The following is a 19,697-nucleotide window of genomic DNA, read 5'->3' on the forward strand; positions in this document are numbered from 1 at the left end:
TTGTTGAAGCTCGGCCTGCGAACTGCGTCTTCCCCCCCTCAACTTTTGTTCAGTGCTCTCTTTGATTACTATCCTTGGGTCAGAGCTAAAGACATAAAATGGATCAATGCTAAATGTTGCAAATTGGTAAGATATAAGCGTATACATACAAGGGACTACAGGAAAATTGGTCACTAATTTTTAAAAATAGACTTTTTAAGGTATGAAGACGGCTTCTGCAGCATCATAATTATACCAGTATTTCCGGTGATCACAAAAAAAAAAAATAAAAAAGACAGGCCGAAGTAAACTAAAGCGCTTGCTGCATTTAGAGATTTGCCGCTGAATGTTAGTAATGACCATGCATATCACTCTTCGAAGTTCGAAAACACGATTTCATTCGGAGCTGTGATTCAACAAAATTTCTGTTTATCGCGGCAATGAAGCGCGCTTTCTAAAACCTGGCGCTCTGAAAGCAACGCTGCAGTGCTGTCAACCAATATCCCGCCGTCATTTTCCTTCCCGCAGTGCTCTGTGGTACTTGCCGCCGCTCGCTGCTCCAGCCCACACAAAAAGGAGATGGACGGCACGACCATTGACTTTCTTTTTTTTTTTTTTTTTAACGCGCTTTTTTGTCGCGAGACAGCGAAAATTTGTTTAGCCCCAGCGCCAAAAGAAATATTGTTATCGAAAATCTAAAGTCTGATATATGGACCTTGCTAGCGGCTGGCTGCAAAAATGTCGTGTTACAACCGGGCGCCTAAGTGTAGTGATTAAAAAGTTAATGATGAAAACTTAGTCAACTACTCACTTGGTAACATCTTTGAACTTTTTACTGATGTCTGCCAATCCGGTATTAGTGCCTCTAAGAGCTAGTGTTGAAAAATATGGCGGCTTTCCTAAAACACGTGATATAGATTCTGGCGACGTACAAACTTTAGGGGTGGTAACAAAGTTTAGACATAAGGCTTTTGAATATCTGGTGCATTCGTGACGGTGTATATTCACCTCCTGCCTCCTGCATGTAAACGGTTCATGCTTCTGAAATAAAACTTAAATTTAAATTCTGGGAAGGCTTTTTTTTATTTTTTCATAATGTTAGCTAAATGTTAAATCCCACTAAACCTCTGCGGAGAGAGCAAGTGAATATTTTGGACAGTCTTCGTTTTTAAAATGTCTATTGCTACTAATTCATCGCATGAGTTTTTCGGGTATAGGACGGCACTTGTTTTAAGTATGGATAAATATTTAAATGGCTTGGAGGTGGGGGTCCTCAACTTGAGAGTCACGCGAGACAACAGCCAGCTTTAATTTTGATTAAAGATAATTTCGCTGACAAGGCCACAAATGAGAAGAATGTGATAGCGCCCTTCATTGCAACGACGGTCATTGCCCAGCAGCTGCTGACCTCTTTATCGTCCCGGGTCTTGAAAAAAAAAAAAACACATATTTAGGGTACACTTCCATATTTCACGATGATAATGCAACATCATTAAGTTTTGAAGGCCGCTCTGTCTCTTTCTCCTCTTTCGTCACTGTCGCACGGTGCATACGACGATCCTGTGCGGTTGGTTGACTATACCCCACCTTCAGCTCCACATTTTTGTGGTCTCCATCACTGCTTGCAATGATTTTACACTACAGTTGTCCACGCGTGGCGTTGACTCGGGCGCCTTATTCGTGGCGCAGCTTAGACACGTCAGCACACAACTAAGCGCAGCTTCCAATTGTGGCCAATCGCGCCAGCGCGATGGGCCATGTCACGTGACCAGTGCACTCGCAATGTCCCATGGTTTAATGACATCACTCACTTCGTCGAGCAACCTGGCTCATATTCTCAACCGGACGCAATGTGATTTTTGCTTTGGTGGGACTTTTATTCTGTCGATATATAACAACGTTTCTATGAGGAAAGTCTCGCCGAATGGTATTTTTTAGGCGTCATGTGCTTAGCTATACTAGGGTCCTTCAATACCGTCCTTCAAGACTGATTTATGGTAGTGAAATTTCTCCGTCCCCCTATGGTAGAGCTTGGTACACTGCAAAAAAAAAAAAAAAAAAAAAAAAAAAGAAATCGCTCCCGTTAAGGTGCATTTCATCCATATAACTCACGCCCTCTGTAATAAGGTGCATTGATGTATTGATGCACTCTTTTAATGGGCTGCTGGCTGCAGCCAATAGAAGGGTGCATCAGCATCCCAAGGCACCCTATTCTAGACGGTGTGAATTATAGACAAACGAAAGTGCGATTTTTTTATTATTATTATTATTATTATTTTTTTTTTTTTTTTACAGCAAGCGCTGCCAAGAGCGGCTGCAGGGCTGTAGTTCACTATTGCAAACAACGTATCGCAGAGCCGTGCATGGGTTGGTAGGCGGCAGAGGGGGCGGCCGTCTAACTGCACGGAAAGCGATGCATTGAGGGGTGGGGCTGTAGCGTTCTCGTTTTGGGGCGGTTAAATTGACGTAGTGTCGAAATATCCGTTTGGGCTGGTTTTCACAAAGTCGTTGCGTTTTATGAACGATGTCGTCCGCTTCTGTGATGGGCTGCCGCTACAGCTCTGGGCCCGACGAAGGAAAGGCGTCGCTTTCTCGTTTCCCGTTCGACACCGACAGAAGTGGAGAAGTGCCATTAACTGAAAAGAAGCTGCTGATTTGATTTCCTAAACGTACGTGTTTGTGAAGAATTTTGCGGCCCTGTGGACATCATACGGTACAGTAAGTTCGCAGCGCATGGGAAAGATGCAAGTTTTTCAAAAGGTGCCAAAATTGAATCCTGCAGCTGTTTCGAAGCTATTCAAAGGGCTTCCATAATGTTTAACGATGACAAAACCACGTCCTCGGCCATCTCCAAAGTGGCGCCATAGTTTATTATTTCTGAAATGTCGCCCTATATTTTTAACCCTGCTTATTATAAACTCATTGGGAACGACTATGCATCTTAAATGCTTACCCATCAGAGGCAGAAAATCGATAGCTTATGTTTATTTATTTATTTAAATAGGCTCAGGGTCAGAAAGTATTGCAGAAGGGGGTGGCAGGAAATACATTGATTAACATAGCCCATCAAGAAACAACATTAAGCTTGAGGCAGCAGAAAAAAGATATGCCTTTGTTGCGGAAAATGAGTACATGTAAATAAAATTGACAAGTGTTTAGAAATAGAATCTACATATGACAGCTTTAAAACTATTAAAATGTCGACTGACTGCTTGCCTAGGCAGATGGTTCAAACGATCAGAGGTGCTGCCGACCAGTTAATAAAAACAATGTCTAGTGTAACATGAAGTAACGCCTACTTTGTGGGGATGATCGATTCGTACCTAAATATATGTAGGGGTCGTAGTTAGTAGCCTGCTCTTAATTAAGGAGTGAATTGTTATGATCCTTCTGCGGTGGGATATGTTGTGACGTGCATTTGCGCTTTTTGTATTGTATTGTTACGAAGCGTTACAAAGTTTATTCGCGCTCGAAAACCTCTGGTACGATGCTGCACCACATTGCTACGCAGGATGCAACCAGATTGTTGTAGTTGTTTTTGGCATTTTGTCTGGATGATTTCTTATCGGTTTTACATTGAGCGCCACCGATAGTGGCGCAGTGGTTACGGCGCTCGACTACTGTTCCCAAGGACGCGGGATCGAATCCCGGCCTCGGCGGCCGCTTTTCGATGGAGGCGAAAAGCAAGGCGCCCGTGTGCTGTGCGATGTCAGTGCACGTTAAAAAACCCCAGGTGGTCGAAATTTCCGGAGTCCTCCACTACGGCGTCTCTCATAGCCTGAGTTGCTTTGGGACGTTAAACCCCACAAACCAACCAACCATAGTGGCAAGCATTCAGTCATCAATGACCGCCAAGCACTTTGCTGTTATCGGCGCTGCCGAATGTGCGTTTCTTTGTGGGCGCTATAGTCAGCTTAATAAAGATTTTCCTTTCGAAACTATTCGCAGTTTTCCTATCAGCCGTCACCACTACGTGAGAGTATGTGAATATACGTCGCTCATTCTGTACGCGACGCTCGATATTTTTATTTTGCGCATGTGCACAACCGATGACAGCGGCGGCTAAGTAGAAAAATTGATTTACATAACCACGGTGAACACCGCGGTACGGTTGTTGTAAAGCGTCGAAATTCAGAACGGCGTTATTCAATCTGGGTCTGAGAATTTGGCGATACCATGTCGTATAAGATTTTCATTTTACATATAGTAAAACCATGCCGACAAAGTGGCAAAACTGTGCCCACCAAAATACACATTAATAAACACTAAAATTAACAAGCGAAAATGCTGTTTGCTGTCCAAGTATCGTGAAGAAGATCGGATGCACTGCGCTTCCTAAAGGTCAGCGCCTGAACGCCGCGCAGAGCAAACAAGTAAGATATTTCGCGCATTCACGGGCTACAGTCTCAGACGCTTAGTTATGAATCATCCAGTAAAATCCAAAGCTGGCCAGTGGTTAGCGTGCTGCAAGATAAAGCGACGTACTGTTAAATCTACGTTCACGTAAGTTGACCACATGAGCAAGCCGGACGAGCAAACCAAGCGCAGTACGAATCCAGTGAGTGCTGCCTGCTGACACGGCCTTTGCCTTACCGCTCACTGCACTGAAGTGCCTAGTATGTCGTAGGTTAATCAAGACGCTACTGTCTCCGGCAGTTTTTAAGTGTCCCTTTATAAGAAATTAAGAATGACAAATCTCCGCGTATTAGCCAGATGATCAAGGGTAAGGAGCAAGCTGTGGGTATGCTGGCAGCGCCTTCTTCATATAAGCGTGAGGTTGACTACAATTACGTATGTGCAGCGCATACATGACCTGAGTTTCAATTTCGCACGAATTAATAAAAGCAGGTTATAACAGCCCGGGCGTGAAAGCAAGAATAAAGAACGCAACCCCACAGTATACGCCACCGCGGTGCGGCCGACTACTCACGGATCATCGCGGCCTCTTCTGTCTGCGAACCGAACTTCGACGGGAGATTTATGACTATTAGGAGTATCGAAGGCCTGGTTATACCTACGACGCCCTCATGAATACTTCTCCGACCTTCATTGACATAAATACGGAATTTGCTTGATTTCACCAAATGTAGGGAAGCGCGAGCGGTCCGTAAGAATACAACTAGAGCAAACGGAATAAAATGGGGCGAAGTGAGGGCGCCGCCTTCATTACCAGCACGGCACGCAGACCAGGCAACCGCTTCGGATCAGCGCCGTTGCTTACCAGCATGGCGCACGTTCTGAGCCAGCGCGACATGTGACAGGCGCAACAGATGGCCGCCGAGCGCGCCCCGTTACGAGACAGTACCGCTGCGACGCAGTCGTTCTACAGAAGAGACGTCCTCGGTGAAGGCTGCCCTGCGTGCAAAGGACGGAAATGAGGACGTATTGTGAATGAATCGGCACTGTCCCTCAACGCACGTCTGTTCAGGTTGATGCACTCACAGCAAACCCAGGTGTTCGCAAAAGTTGGGAGCTCCTCTACCGAGGCGTCTCTCGTTAAACACTCTCAGCATAGCGAAAGGGTCTACGCTTTGGAATTAGGCTGCTAAGTGCGCGCTACGCTAGAACTTAATATATTACCGTAACAATATATGAAACAATATATGTAACAATACCGTAACAATGTATGTAAATGACATTTTAACTATAAGCTCCGACACTGACTATATTATCTATGCAGATGATACAAGCATATTTGTAGCCGGTAGTACAGGCAATGAGCTCGTTCACAAAGCAAACCACACGCTGGGCTCGTGTAAACGGTTTAAAAATAAACACTCTCAAAACAATAGCAATGTTATCCAGAAGCAAAAATAAAGCTGTTATAGTCGATCAACCAATTCTATTAAACTCAATGCCGATCGAACTCGTGCCTAAGTTCAAGGCGCTAGGTGTCATCTTTGAAGAGAATCTTTCCTGGGGCGCGCAATTTGATGCTGTTGCAACTAAGCTATCTCAGATAATAGGACTCGTTTACCGTCATCGCTACATATTGGCTCAAAATGTTATGATGCTAATTTACAATACCTTATTTTCCTCTAGAATTAACTACTGCCATTTAGTCTGGGGGTCCACAACTCAAGGAAACCTTCAAAAAATATTTTTGTTACAAAAAAGGTTTTTAAGAATTGTTGAGAACGTTCCAGCCTCCTTTCACATCCAGGAACTGTTCATCAAATACACAGTAATGCCAGTCGCAAAGTTATATGACTATCGCATTTTTAAGACACTGAAGCAAGATTTGAATATTGAGTCTGGTTTTTTGGCAACTCTGGCCAACCTGAACTTAAGTGAACATATCCACACAACTCGACATAGCGAACCATGGCGAGTAAAAACGTACAGAACAACATATGGGCAACAAATGATCGAAAACCATGGAGGAAGGAAACAACTTAGGAGAGGCCCTTGCCATTCCCAATGCATTGGAGAAAGTGTGGCGGAAGTGACGTCAAAATTTAGGGTTAGCCAAGTCGGGCCATTAGCAACGGCGACGCGTTGCTATGAAAACTCGGGCCACTAGCAACAGCGTTGCTAAGGGCCCTACCTACGTGAGCGTCGCGGAGAAAGGTTAAAGGTGGAGGAGAGACGTTGCAGCGCCCGGTCGCGGCGCGGCCGCGCCGGCTTCAAAAAAATGACGTCAGGGCCTCTCCTAAGCTTTCCTTCCTCCATGTCGAAAACAGATTACCAAGGCTACTTAATTGGCTTCACAGCCAAAACATTAATCTCAAAGCGCAGTTAGCTTCAAATCAATCCTCCTCCTCCTCCTCATCATCATCATCATCGGCAGCGGCGGCGGCGGCGGCGGCGCCTCTCCCATATTTCTTCAATTAACCCGGTTCTGTGCCCTGCTAGCTGCCTCCACTTGACCCCTGCGAACTTCTTAACCTCATCCCTAACTTTCTGCCGCCCCCTGCTACGTGGTGGTATTGCTGCGTGCGCGTCGCTTCAGGGGACTTGAGAGCTCGATCTAAAATGTTATTGATTATTCGAACGATGTAAAACACCTCTAGTACTTACCGTACGTGTTCGAGCAACCAGCAGTTTAAAAAGAAAGAAAAAAAAAAAAACGACGCTACGAAAGTCGCTGCCGAGTACGTCGACAGCGAAAGCAAAGTCAGCACATTTGCACGAGTCAAAAAGTGCAAGAGCTGGCCCGCTTTAAACACTGCCCTTTACACACTAAAGCTCGTCTCAGCAGCAACAAAAGGAATAGGCATTTTATATGATGCAATCATAGTTGACAGCGCGTTTATACAACCTTCAAGTATCGCCCACCGGCGCAACAACAAACGGACGCGTACTGCAGCTGCAGCTGACCGAAAGCAAGCCGGAGAGAAGGAAAATACTCTCCAACCAGGTTCATTGCACCGGCCCACTGTTGGCAGTGCCTAGTGGGCTGTGCATACGCACGCTTTATGCATAGCAGAGCGGCCTTGCTGCTCAGTATTTTGCCGTTTAAAAGACTTAAATACCTCCATTAGTGCCATTCTTGGCGGTAACGTCATTGGGACAGAAATGCGTAATAGTGGATCGACGGCACAAATATTCAAAGAAATCGAAGGCTGATTGCCGAGAGCGTATGCGGAAAGCATGCGACGACAGTCTGAGTGCGGCATGCATGTTTTTGCTTCACCGCTTTCCAGTAGATCCTCGATTAAATCGACTATGAACGTTTTTTTGCAAACCGGACAGACTTCGTACCAACGACGGACTCTCGAATGTGATACCCATCTCACTTCCCCCACCGCCGTAAACATGTACGCCGCGCCGGCGGTGCCTCCCGCAAGCAACGCGTCAACGATACGGAGCACCCCGTGCGCCAGCGTCAGAAGAGCGTGCTAAAATTTGTTATTTCTATAAATAATGAGACGATTGCCAAAAACGAATCTTACTTGAGGAGCATTGACCCGTACGGTGTTGTTGAAATAAGTGATAACTGCAATACAAGCAAGTTTCTGCTCACAGGCAGCTGCCGCCGCTACGACGTGGCTCATCGTTTGCTTTCGCATTGGCTACTGAATCGTCGCCGAAATTTAACAGATATTTTTTTATTACATGATACAACGGGATTGTATGACAGACCATTTACTCTAGCGCTGAGCAAATCCAAAGCGCCATCCGATGTGCCTTCGACGCGAGCCAATTTAAGCCTAGCGACGACTGGGGAGTAGCGCATGGCGACATCGTCGTCCGCCGCGACAGCGAGAGGCGCGCTTTGGTAAGATCGGATCGCGGCATACGCTGCTGTGTTTGGAACTTGTCGTTCACTTGAATGGTGCAGCTGAGACCGCACGTTTTTCGACGTTCAGTTCAATGCTGCAAAGCTGCTATGGGGCTGCGCGGTTGCCTTCATCATCATCATCAGCCTGATTATACCCACTGCAGGGCGAAGGCCTCTCCCATAATTCTCCACTTAACCCGGTTCTGTGCTAGCTGCATCCACTTGACCCCTGCGAACTTCTTAATCTCATCCGCCCACCTAACTTTCTGCCGCCCTCTGCTACGCTTTCCTTCCCTTGGAATCCAGTTTGTTGCCCTCAGCGACCATCGGTTATCCTCTCTTCGCACTACATGTCCTGCCCATGTCCATTTCTTCTTCTTAATTTCTACTAGAATGTCGGTAACTTGAGTTATTTCTCTGACCCACTCTGCACGCTTTCTATCTCTTAATGTTACCCCTACCATTTTTCGTTCCATAGCTCTCTGGGTTGTCCTCAACTTAAGTCGAACCCTCTTGTTTAGCCTCCACGTTTCAGCCCCATAGGTGAGTACAGGCAAGATGCAACTGTTGTATACTTTCCTCTTGAGCGATACCGGTAAGCTGCTAGTCATAATCTGCGAGTGCTTGCCAAATGCGCTCCATCCCAATCTTATTCTTGTTATTTCCTTTTCATGGTCCGGATCTGCGGTTACTACCTGTCCTAAGTAGATATATTCGCCTTCTACTTCCAGTACTTCGCTACCTAATGTAAACTGCTGTTCCTTCCTGAGGCTGTTGAACATTACCTTAGTCTTCTGCATATTGATTTTCAAGCCTACCTTTCTACTTTTCCTGTCTAGGTCATGAATCATTATTTGCAGTTCATCCCCCGAGTTGCTTAGCCTTGCGCCGTTGCCTTACGGTCGTGTATACTCGGAAGCTGATTAAGAACACCATCGGACAGTACTCTAGACACAGCTTGTTTTATGAGTGGTTCTTGAAAAGTAATTTAACGTAGAAAGTAGAGGTGGGCATTTGACCTCAAAAACCTCGACCTCACCTCAAACTCAAAATATATTTGGCGACCTCACTCAACCTCAACCTCATCAATTGAGGTTGAGGTCCCCCAGGCGACCTCACCTCACTTTTCAGGTGACCATTGGCGACCTCACTCAACCTCACCTCAAACTCAAAATGTGAGGTTGAGGTCGGGCGCTCGACCTCAAAAAAAAAAAAAAAAAAGAATCATTAAATTAAACCGTAACTTAAAGCAAATATAAATTTCTCGGTAATCCTGGGGTATATATAGGCTAGCCAGAATTTTATCGTATGAAGGCTGTATTTTACTCCTAATTTTATACTACAATTAATATCCTGGATAAAAGCAGAGAAACTCTGGACACTACATGTCCAACTCTGCACTAAAGTGGCAATCCTCTCCCTCTCCTCGCCTACCCTTTTGTGGTCGGTTTCAATCTAAGGCCTACATGGGTACCGCGTTACTATGCATAGGCCCATAATGCAATACAAAGAGTTTATCCCATCTGACCCACGTGAATAAGATTCGTATTAGAAATAAAACAAGCCAGTTCTTACTATAAACTGAAAAGACAAATGCTGTTGACCCTAGTGACGACGACCACAATGACGATATGCTCTTTTTCTTTTCTTGCCACATAGCGCTAAACAGACAAGGACACAGCGAGACACACGGAACGGGCACTTTTTTTATCGCCCATCCCGTATGTCCGGCTGTATCCCTGTCTGTTTAGCGCTATGAGGTAAGAAAACCGACACCAACGCGCCCAAGCTTTCATCCTTGCTCTTTTTCTTAATTCGAAAAAAAAAAAATTGATGATTGCCGAGCTTTTTTTTAATACACTGTACACTGTTTTGCGACAGAATACATTAAATTAAGAAAAAAATAGGAATACAGTTGTGCCTCGTTAGTATGAACGCTTTGGTTTCCGACCAAAACTGTCCATAAAGCGAGTCATCCATAATAACGAGTCATGAATAAAAACGAAAGTATATAATTGAGAAAAAATTTATAATTAATGGCTGCTGTTTTAATTAATTTGGGTATATAAACAACGCCGAGATGTCGATGCTACCCTCTTCTCCAAAACTCCGTCGACGCGAAACGTCATGTCTGTTCTTAAACCTTGTCAGCCATCCTCTTGAGTAGCTGAAGTCAGTAACGCCTAGACAGAGCGTAGAATAATATTTCTCAGTAAACATCTCCCTGTTTTACTGAACAAAAATTCCGTAAGTCATCACAGGTAAAACCTATCAAGACGGAGGAGAAGAAGCTTCCATAATGTTGCCGAGGCAGCGAGCCTTCTCTTGAAGCATTTCGTCGCTCACGACAGCACCATTCGCGAGCACATTCCCGAACCACATCAACAAGGCTGACTCCATTCCTTCGAACTGTGCTAGGCGCTGTCGGACTGTGGCTTACGCTGTGATGCCGACGTTGAGCCATTTCTCGGAGTCCGGTAGTATATATAGATAGATGGTATACCGTCGACCTGACGAGGCTGAGGCCTAGTTGAACTTGGGTCCAGTCTTTCACGGCTTGGATTGACTGAGATTGCTTTTGCCGCTTGTATATTCACAGATTTCCCGCTTCGCGCCTAAGTTCAGCTCCATTCGTTTGCGTTGAACTCCCACCATGCCAAAAGTCAGACTAAAGTTGAGAGTTACAGGCTCCTGCTTCTTTGCACTCTTTTTCCCTAGTTAACCTCCCTGACTTTCCGTTCTTCTGATTCTCTTTCTTGCCTTGTACTGTTTTTGTGAAGAAGCGAGGGAGTGAAGTTGGCAGGCTACTATACAGATGGCTATCAAACAGCCCTTTCCTGTGCCGTTTGTATGTGTTCCTATGAAACAAACACTGCAAGCTGAAGTACAGTTTAGAACGACGACTAGCCGACTACGAAGAGCTCAGACCTTGTCAAGGCCGCATCGTTGGCTCAAGGTGAAGCCGACATGCGGATCGCTGTGGTGAAAAATGTGGTAGTTCGGCAGCGCAACAGTGACGAAAACCAGGAGCATGAGAAGGAAGGGCGTCCAGGACGGGACGCCCGGTCCTGGTTGCGTGGCCGTCGCGTTTCTTTTGTCGCTCTACTTCGTGAGTGTGTCTTAAGCCTGACTGAAAAGAGTTAACGGCTTCATGGAACACACTTTGTGTTCTGGGATAGAAAAACTGCAGTTCCCACCCCCAATTTTGGCGCTTGTCTTTCTTCTTATTGTTTCTTTCTTACGCTTTTACCGGCCTCTCTTCTGTTCTGCGACCACATGTTGCTGTTTTCCCGACTGCGGCCTCTAGTTGCGGCGCTGCTGCTGCACCCAGAAATCTCCCGGTTCCCTCCTTTTGGGGTCTTTCTTAGTTAGCTGACCCTCGGTTTGCTGTGTACGATCCCTGTCATGCACCCTCCTTTTCTCCTCCTCCTCCCTTCCTTCCCCCCCCCCCCCCCCCCTTCCCTCCTAAAACAACGACACGCCCGCTTTGGTTCTTTCCAGCTCCACAGGACTCGTTCAGGCATCCGACCGTATCGGTTGTCGCATAGGTTCCCGGCTTGCACACCCTTCTTTAACTTGCGTTTGGACTCTTCTGCTTTTTTCAAACGATGTCCTTATTAACGAGACACAAATACATGGGCCGAATAGGCTGTGTGCATTCATCTCATCTCCATTGTTCAGAGAGCGAGTTTCTATATTCATCATCATCAGCCTGATTATACCCACTGCAGGGCGAAGGCCTCTCCCATATCTCTCCACTTAACCCGGTTCTGTGCTAGCTGCATCCACTTGACCCCTGCGAACTTCTTAATCTCATCCGCCCACCTAACTTTCTGCCGCCCCCTGCTACGCTTTCCTTCCCTTGGAATCCAGTTTGTTACCCTCAGCGACCATCGGTTATCCTCTCTTCGCACTACATGTCCTGCCCATGTCCATTTCTTCTTCTTAATTTCCACTAGAATGTCGTTAACTTGAGTTATTTCTCTGACCCACTCTGCACGCTTTCTATCTCTTAATGTTACCCCTACCATTTTTCGTTCCATAGCCCTCTGGGTTGTCCTCAACTTAAGTAGAACTCTCTTGGTTAGCCTCCACGTTTCAGCCCCATAGGTGAGTACAGGCAAGATGCAACTGTTGTATACTTTCCTCTTGAGCGATACCGGTAAGCTGCTAGTCATAATCTGCGAGTGCTTGCCAAATGCGCTCCATCCCAATCTTATTCTTCTTGTTATTTCCTTTTCATGGTCCGGATCTGCGGTTACTACCTGTCCTAAGTAGATATATTCGCCTACTACTTCCAGTATTTCGCTACCTAATGTAAACTCCTGTTCCTTCGCGAGGCTGTTGAACATTACCTTAGTCTTCTGCATATTGATTTTCAAGCCTACCTTTCTACTTTTCCTGTCTAGGTCATCAATCATTATTTGCAGTTCATCTCCCGAGTTGCTTAGCAAGGCAATGTCATCAGCAAATCGCAGATTACTGAGGTATTCTCCATCTACCCTTATCCCTAACTGCTCCCATTCCAAGTCTCTGAATACTTCCTCTAAACAAGCTGTGAATAGTACTGGGGAGATTGTGTCTCCTTGCCTGACACCTTTCTTTATGGGAATTTTGTTACTTTCTTTATGCAGAACTATGGTTGCTGTGCAGCCACTATATATATCTTCCAGCACTTTCACGTACGGCTCGTCTACCCCCTGATTTCGCAATGCCTGCATCACCGCTGAGGTTTCACCGCTGGCGGTTTCTATATTAACGAGACATAAATACATTGAAAAATCTTCGCCCCTAGAAAAACTGTCCATAATTCGGGTCCTCCATATTAACGGATGTCATATTAACGGGACACAAATTTTCCGTAAAAGCCACTCATGAAACGACTTGTGAAGACTAAATCCCCAACAAAAAAAAAAAAAAAAAGAGGAAAAGACAGCAAAACACCAATTAATCATAAAACTCGGCCAACGCCGCATAAATCTTCAGAAAATTTCGAAGAGGAATGCTGTTTATCTTATGAGGTCCCAACCGGCCAATCCTGGGCGTTAGTTTATAATTCTGTGATCCCGCGGCGTATTGCAAGAATTGGCGAAATTGCTTCTTCGAACACCACGCTTACATTAAAAAATTACAAGGGTCGGAACTGCTAGGAAAAATGGTAAACATGAAACACTTTGCTGTCGCGAACATCGGCTCGCCCGTCAAATTTCGCCGTAGCAAAATGTCCTACTCCCACCCGCCTAAAAAACACACACACACACACACACACACACACACACACACACACACACACACACACACACACACACACACACACACACACACACACACACACACACACACACACACACACACACACACACACACACACACACACACACACACACACACACACACACACACACACACACACACACACACACACACACACACACACACACACACACACACACACACACACACACACACACACACACACACACACACACACACACACACACACACACACACACACACACACACACACACACACACACACACACACACACACACACACACACACACACACACACACACACACACACACACACACACACACACACACACACACACACACACACACACACACACACACACACACACACACACACACACACACACACACACACACACACACACACACACACACACACACACACACACACACACACACACACACACACACACACACACACACACACACACACACACACACACACACACACACACACACACACACACACACACACACACACACACACACACACACACACACACACACACACACACACACACACACACACACACACACACACACACACACACACACACACACACACACACACACACACACACACACACACACACACACACACACACACACACACACACACACACACACACACACACACACACACACACACACACACACACACACACACACACACGATATAAATACTTGTACGTCCGAACCGAATACTGGATGCCATTTCGCCAACAATTCTGAGACGAGCTTCTTTGTGGTATTCACTTGTTTTCCTTTGAAGAATGAACTAATAAATTTCACGGTGGTGTCTCCGAAGCTGCTTCGCCGCATGCACCGTAGGTGAATCTAGAGAAACCGTTTCCCCGTTACTGTCGTATAGTTACAGCACATAAACGTAAAATAAAGGCAAGAACAACAGAAAGGAGGCGAGCAAGCAGCCCGGAGGGACCGCGCCCCCCGCTGTGCACGCGCTCCTCCCTTCGTCGTCCGTCTGTAGCAGACATGGCAATAATTGAATTACAGTAATGAAATTAATGTAATTGAAATACTTTTCTCGGTAATTTGTAATGTAATGAATTCCTTTCTCGGGTTGGTAATTTAGTAACGTAATGAATTCCTTTTTGGCAGTAATTTCGCAGCAAAAGTAATTAATTCTTTTCGAAATTACTTTTACTAAAGTGCGCCACTACTTCTTCAATAGTCAACGAAGTAGAGTGCCGCGAAAGCAAGAACGACGTGCGGCAAGCGAAGCCAGCGTAACGGATCGGCAAAGGGGGACAGATTACAGTGCGTTTGAGACCTCGTGTGTAGCAGGGGCAACCATTCTCCAAGTAGCAGGATACAAGGCGTCAAGGGAATCCCGAAGGGAGAAATGGTGCAAAAAGGCTGGAGCTGAAAACTAGTTGCGAGCGCGGAGCAGCGGCACTCCCTGCTGCGTCGGCTAGTGCACAGTGGTGCCTGGTTATACTCAACACCACGAGGGAGGATTGGGGCTGGGGGAGATAGGCGGAAGGGTCCATGACGTGAGGCACCGTGGCTTGAGCATTACTGAGCAGTGAGCCCAAATGTGCCGACGTCGATTCTTGGGACTGCGGAAGCAATAAATAACCTAGCTTCTTCGGGCCCTTCAAATGGCGGAGACAGCTCCGTGCCAGCAAGACGCTGGGTTCGCCGGTCATTTCACGACTGTTCGACCACGTGGTTTTTTTTTTTTTTTTTTTTTTTTTTTTTTTTTTTTTGTAATTGCCCGTGCTGTAGGAGAGAGGGAAGGAATAGCTCTCTGGGACAGAATTTGGCGGGAAGACGAAAGAATGTGTGTCCTTCGCGTCCGAAGAACAAGCTTTTGTTTTGTTTATTAGCTTTGATTAGTTTTTGCATGGATGGAAACTAGAAAGTAATTTAAAAGTAATTTAATTTCTCAGTAGAAGTAATCGTAATGCAATTTCATGACTTTTTAGGAGCAGTAATGAGTAATGTAATTTAATTACTCTTCTTAGATTTTCAGCAAAGTAATTAGTAATGTAATTTAATTCCTTTTCAAAAGTAATTTTGCCATGCATGGTCTGTAGGCATCTGGTTTTGCTCATGCGGTGAATGCCCAACTGTTACCAATACACACCAAACGGCAATGGCGTATGTGTGCCAGCTCCGCTTTCAGAGACTAGATCGCGCTTTCCAATATTTGCGAAAGAAAAAGAAAAAAAAAACTAAATGACCGCGCGGGTAAGTGGAAAGGAGGGTTGGGCTATGGGCCTCTGAAAAAGAGCTTAATGTGAGGGAAGAAGCCTGTTCTCTTTTCGGCAGTGTACGAACTTAATTGACATACAAGAAAATATATATAAACAAATACCATGTTGACGAAAGTAATAACAAATATCGCACACTAAAAACAGAAGAGAACTGCGCTTCCCAGAGCTTATAGAAGGTTTGAGACATCGACTTAATACGGCATTCCTCAGTGCTAGCATGTAATTGGCTTCACATCACGTACATTAAACTTGATTTTTTAAAGAAAAAAACAAATATCTGAAAAAATTATTCCGACATCTGGCCACAAATATTTTCATCCGATTGATTTGTCCGTCTCGAGCAGACGGGAGCACAAAACAGATACGTTCAGTTCGCCACACCAATTCGTCCGTCTAGACACCAAAATGTCCAGCCGGAAACCATTTCAATACTTTCTAGCTCATAAAAACATGTAGGAGAACGCTGTTCTCTTTTTTTTTTTTTATGCGCCTGAATAAGAGATTTCAAGAAAAACTTGATATTATGAAGTTAAGAATCCCTTACTCTCCTCCTTCCTCCTGCATTGCTTAATTTCAATAGAATTTGAGAGAGAAATAAAGGGCCTTGGCGGAGCGAAATCTTTTTTTTTTTTTTTTTCATTGCGCTTGACTGCATACAAGCCCCATATATTTTTTTGTCTCTTCTATCTTGGCAAATGGTTAACATGCGCATGAGTTTTCCTGTATACCAGTTGCGTCTTATAAGATGTGCCATCCATTTCATCCCATTGCAGTTGTTCGGGGCCACCTGTGAATCTGTGTAAGAAACAAGCTGCACAAGACCAAAGAGAGGTTGTTCTGGAAAATACAAGAATATAAATTTACAGGACCGAAATATAGAACGATGACGTACAATTCGAAAGGGAGGACTTCGATAAAATGCCCAGATGGTATTGTGCCGGTTTTTCTGGTTTGTTCATGTTTTTTTTTTTTTTTATCTGTCAGCATCACGTCCCCTAACAATTTCGCTGCACCATTTTCTGTTAAGTTTCCGTATAATGTACAGCAGGGTTCTTTATCGAATGTAAGGCAGCAGTCATTATAGCGCCTGGAAACGAGCATGCACAAGACACAGTTCTGCTCCGCGCCGTCTGCGTAAAGACAATTTGCTTCAGTTTGCTGCTTTCTTTGCGGCCTCCGACAGAAGCACCGCAGGTCAACGTGAGTTATGTGCTTTGTGCGCTCCTGGGTGTTTGAGCCTGCCGCAAGCATCGGCACAAACAAGTCAGAGGAAACAGGGGTGGCTGGCGGGGGGCATGAGGAGATCGTGAAGTAAAAAAATAAAAAAAAATATCTCCTTCCAAGTATACCAGAGGGAAGCGGTCTCGGGCTGCGGACATTACGGTGGAATGCTGAAAGCTGGGCAGGGGCTGCCGCATCCGGTCGTCCGATTGGGGGGTAACCAAACACCGAAAGACGGCGGGCACACCGCGGCAGTACGCTCGAGCTCCGCGTCAAAAGGGACGCTCTTCGAAGAAAGCCGCGGCAACAGCAAAAAGTCTGGACCTCACAATTTCGACCTCACACAATGACGACCTCACTCAACCTCAAACTCACGCGTGAGGTCGAGGTCCAATTTCGTGACCTCACTCAAAAAATTTCGAGCTGTCACCGACCTCACCTCAACCTCACCTCACTCCGTGAGGTTGAGGTAATTTGGGGTTGAGGTCGACCTCATGAGGTCGAAACCTCATGAGGTTGCCCACCTCTGGAGAAAGTAAGTTGTTGAAGCGAGCCAGGTTCATCATACGCTCTTCGCACTCCGGCTCCGTCGCGCCAGAAACACCAACACTCGCCTGATTCGCGATAGCAGCGGTTAGCATTGTGATCGCGGTGCACGCTGCTCATGTATAACAAGCTTCAAATCCTTTAATGGGACACGATTAAGGCAGCGCAATATCGAATAGGCACTGTCAAAAGAAAATACAAGACATGAAATTGGTCGCAATCAGAGCGGCGATATTTGCAAAGCATTTTTTGTAGTTAATTCTGCGTTCGAAGCCTGTCGGTACGATTCAGTCACTGTGCGTTTGTGTTTGCCGTTACCATTTGAAGTGTGAAATATAACTGTAAACAGAAACATCATCGTAGTTAACTGTGACTCTCATCATAATGAAAGTTCGGCCTATGGAAGCCGAGCTCAGTCTTTCGCAGCCCCCGTGGCCGCTACTGTTGGTGAAAATTAACAGCTTTCGCCATGCAAAACGGATGGTACGGTTTGTTGTCGCACTCAAACGAAACACAAAATAGTACCATGATGCCGGACAGCTTCCACGAGCAGCGTGCAGTAGCCTTTGTATACTGCCGCTACCACAGCACCAACGGCGCACGCACAGCCCAAGATGGCATCGGGTGGAATGCGCGCGGACTTTCCCTGTCTGGCTCATACGGGGCGCCACCATAAAATGAAAATGGCTGCGCCCAGGCATCGAAACTAAAATGGTATGTATATCTTTGCAGCTAGGTTGAGCGGTGCGCTGTTCAACGCAACGCCGAAAATGGTCCGGCTTCAACCGCATCATGAAATCAGACATGTTCGCAGCGCCTGCAGCGCCGGATGAAGCGAGTTTACCGGAACGGTGCATGCAGCGAGCGTGGTGGACGAGCGCTCTGGACGAGCGCGCTCCCTCGACGACGCTAGGCTTATGCTTCGTTTCGTATCGGTGCCACAGCAGACGACGCTTGGAAATTGAGCAGCGCGGTAGTAAATGGGCTACTCGTAGAACTGCCTACTGCAAATAACTTTGTCTCACAATGAAATGAAGATATCATTTATCACGGCGCCGCCTGAGAAGATGAGCTAATGTATACGTATACAAGAAGTTCGGATGAGCAGCGACGGCAGCGGTGACTGCCGCTACACAGCTATGAATAGAAACTTGCCTGTATCGCAGTTATCCTACCAGCATCTCGGTATGGGTCAGCGAGCCTCAATAAATAAGGGTTAATTTTGGACACTCCGTTACGCCTGCGCTTATTATTTAAGACAGCAATAAATTTGGGCACGCTTTCTTGACGCTAGCGCAAGGGATCCACGGACAGCTTGCGGAAGGCTCACTAGTCGGAGGCCGTCGAACAGCGCGGAGCGCCACTCCGCAACAGCTGCGTATCTGCTGGTTTACCTCATGGGATCTTTGAACACGCGGAACCTTCAGCACAGAAGGATAAAACTGGAAAAAACAAACGGCACCAGCAGCAGACTGCGCTGATGCGTAGATTCCTAAAGCGGAGCGAAGCAAGCGTGTAAAATGCTCCCGGCCTAGCCGGCCGCCTGGAATTCCCAAATCGACGTCACAGCCACCTGTTCTCCAGTTTCGACGCCCCGCCTCCACCGCTCCCGGGAGCGACGAGGGCGTGACCGCAGCGCGTCTTTAACAAGTGATTTCTGTTTTTCTTATCAACAGAACTGAAAAAAAAAAATGACACACCTGATTAACAAAACGTGATTAAATACAAAATAAATTGATATATATATATATATATATATATATATATATATATATATATATATATATATATATCAAACAGTTCATCTCCTCTTCCGACTCCCACCAAAATTCAGTTCAACTGTCACTCGTTGGATTGACTCATGAAGCGCTGCATACGGCAGCTGTGCTATGTGTCCCAGCATTCTGTTTTCTATTATGCCGTGATCCATCCATAGCCGAATGCCTTCTTTCCTACGTGGGCGAACCGAATCCTGGCAGCGGTAGAGGACGTATAGCCTTTAAATCAGCAAAATTAAAAAAAAAACATGTAAAAAAGGAAAATGCTACATGTTTCTAGGTTAACGTCGCACACACCGTGTTCTGCCTGCCTGCTTGGCATCTAATCATAAAAACCGGGCATTAATGGTTTAGCAGCCTCGAGATTTGGCTTCAGAGTAAGACCCAACACCGAT

At 45.8% G+C, this 19,697-nt stretch overlaps 1 protein-coding gene across 1 annotated transcript in view; it reads right to left on the reverse strand.

Annotated features, from left to right (window-relative positions):
• Positions 1-19,697, reverse strand: part of LOC146198140 (arylsulfatase B-like) — a 78,586-nt gene that overhangs the window by 45,747 nt on the left and 13,142 nt on the right. The window contains exon 2 of the mRNA XM_084593472.1: positions 5,201-5,334. Within this exon, the coding sequence (XP_084449598.1) occupies positions 5,201-5,233 (33 nt within the window). The 5' untranslated portion in view covers positions 5,234-5,334. The remainder of the gene's footprint in view (positions 1-5,200; positions 5,335-19,697) is intronic.

This window comes from Amblyomma maculatum, chromosome 2, assembly GCF_055883805.1.
Source record: "Amblyomma maculatum isolate TAMU_Amacu chromosome 2, ASM5588380v1, whole genome shotgun sequence".
Taxonomy (NCBI): Eukaryota; Metazoa; Arthropoda; class Arachnida; order Ixodida; family Ixodidae; genus Amblyomma; species Amblyomma maculatum.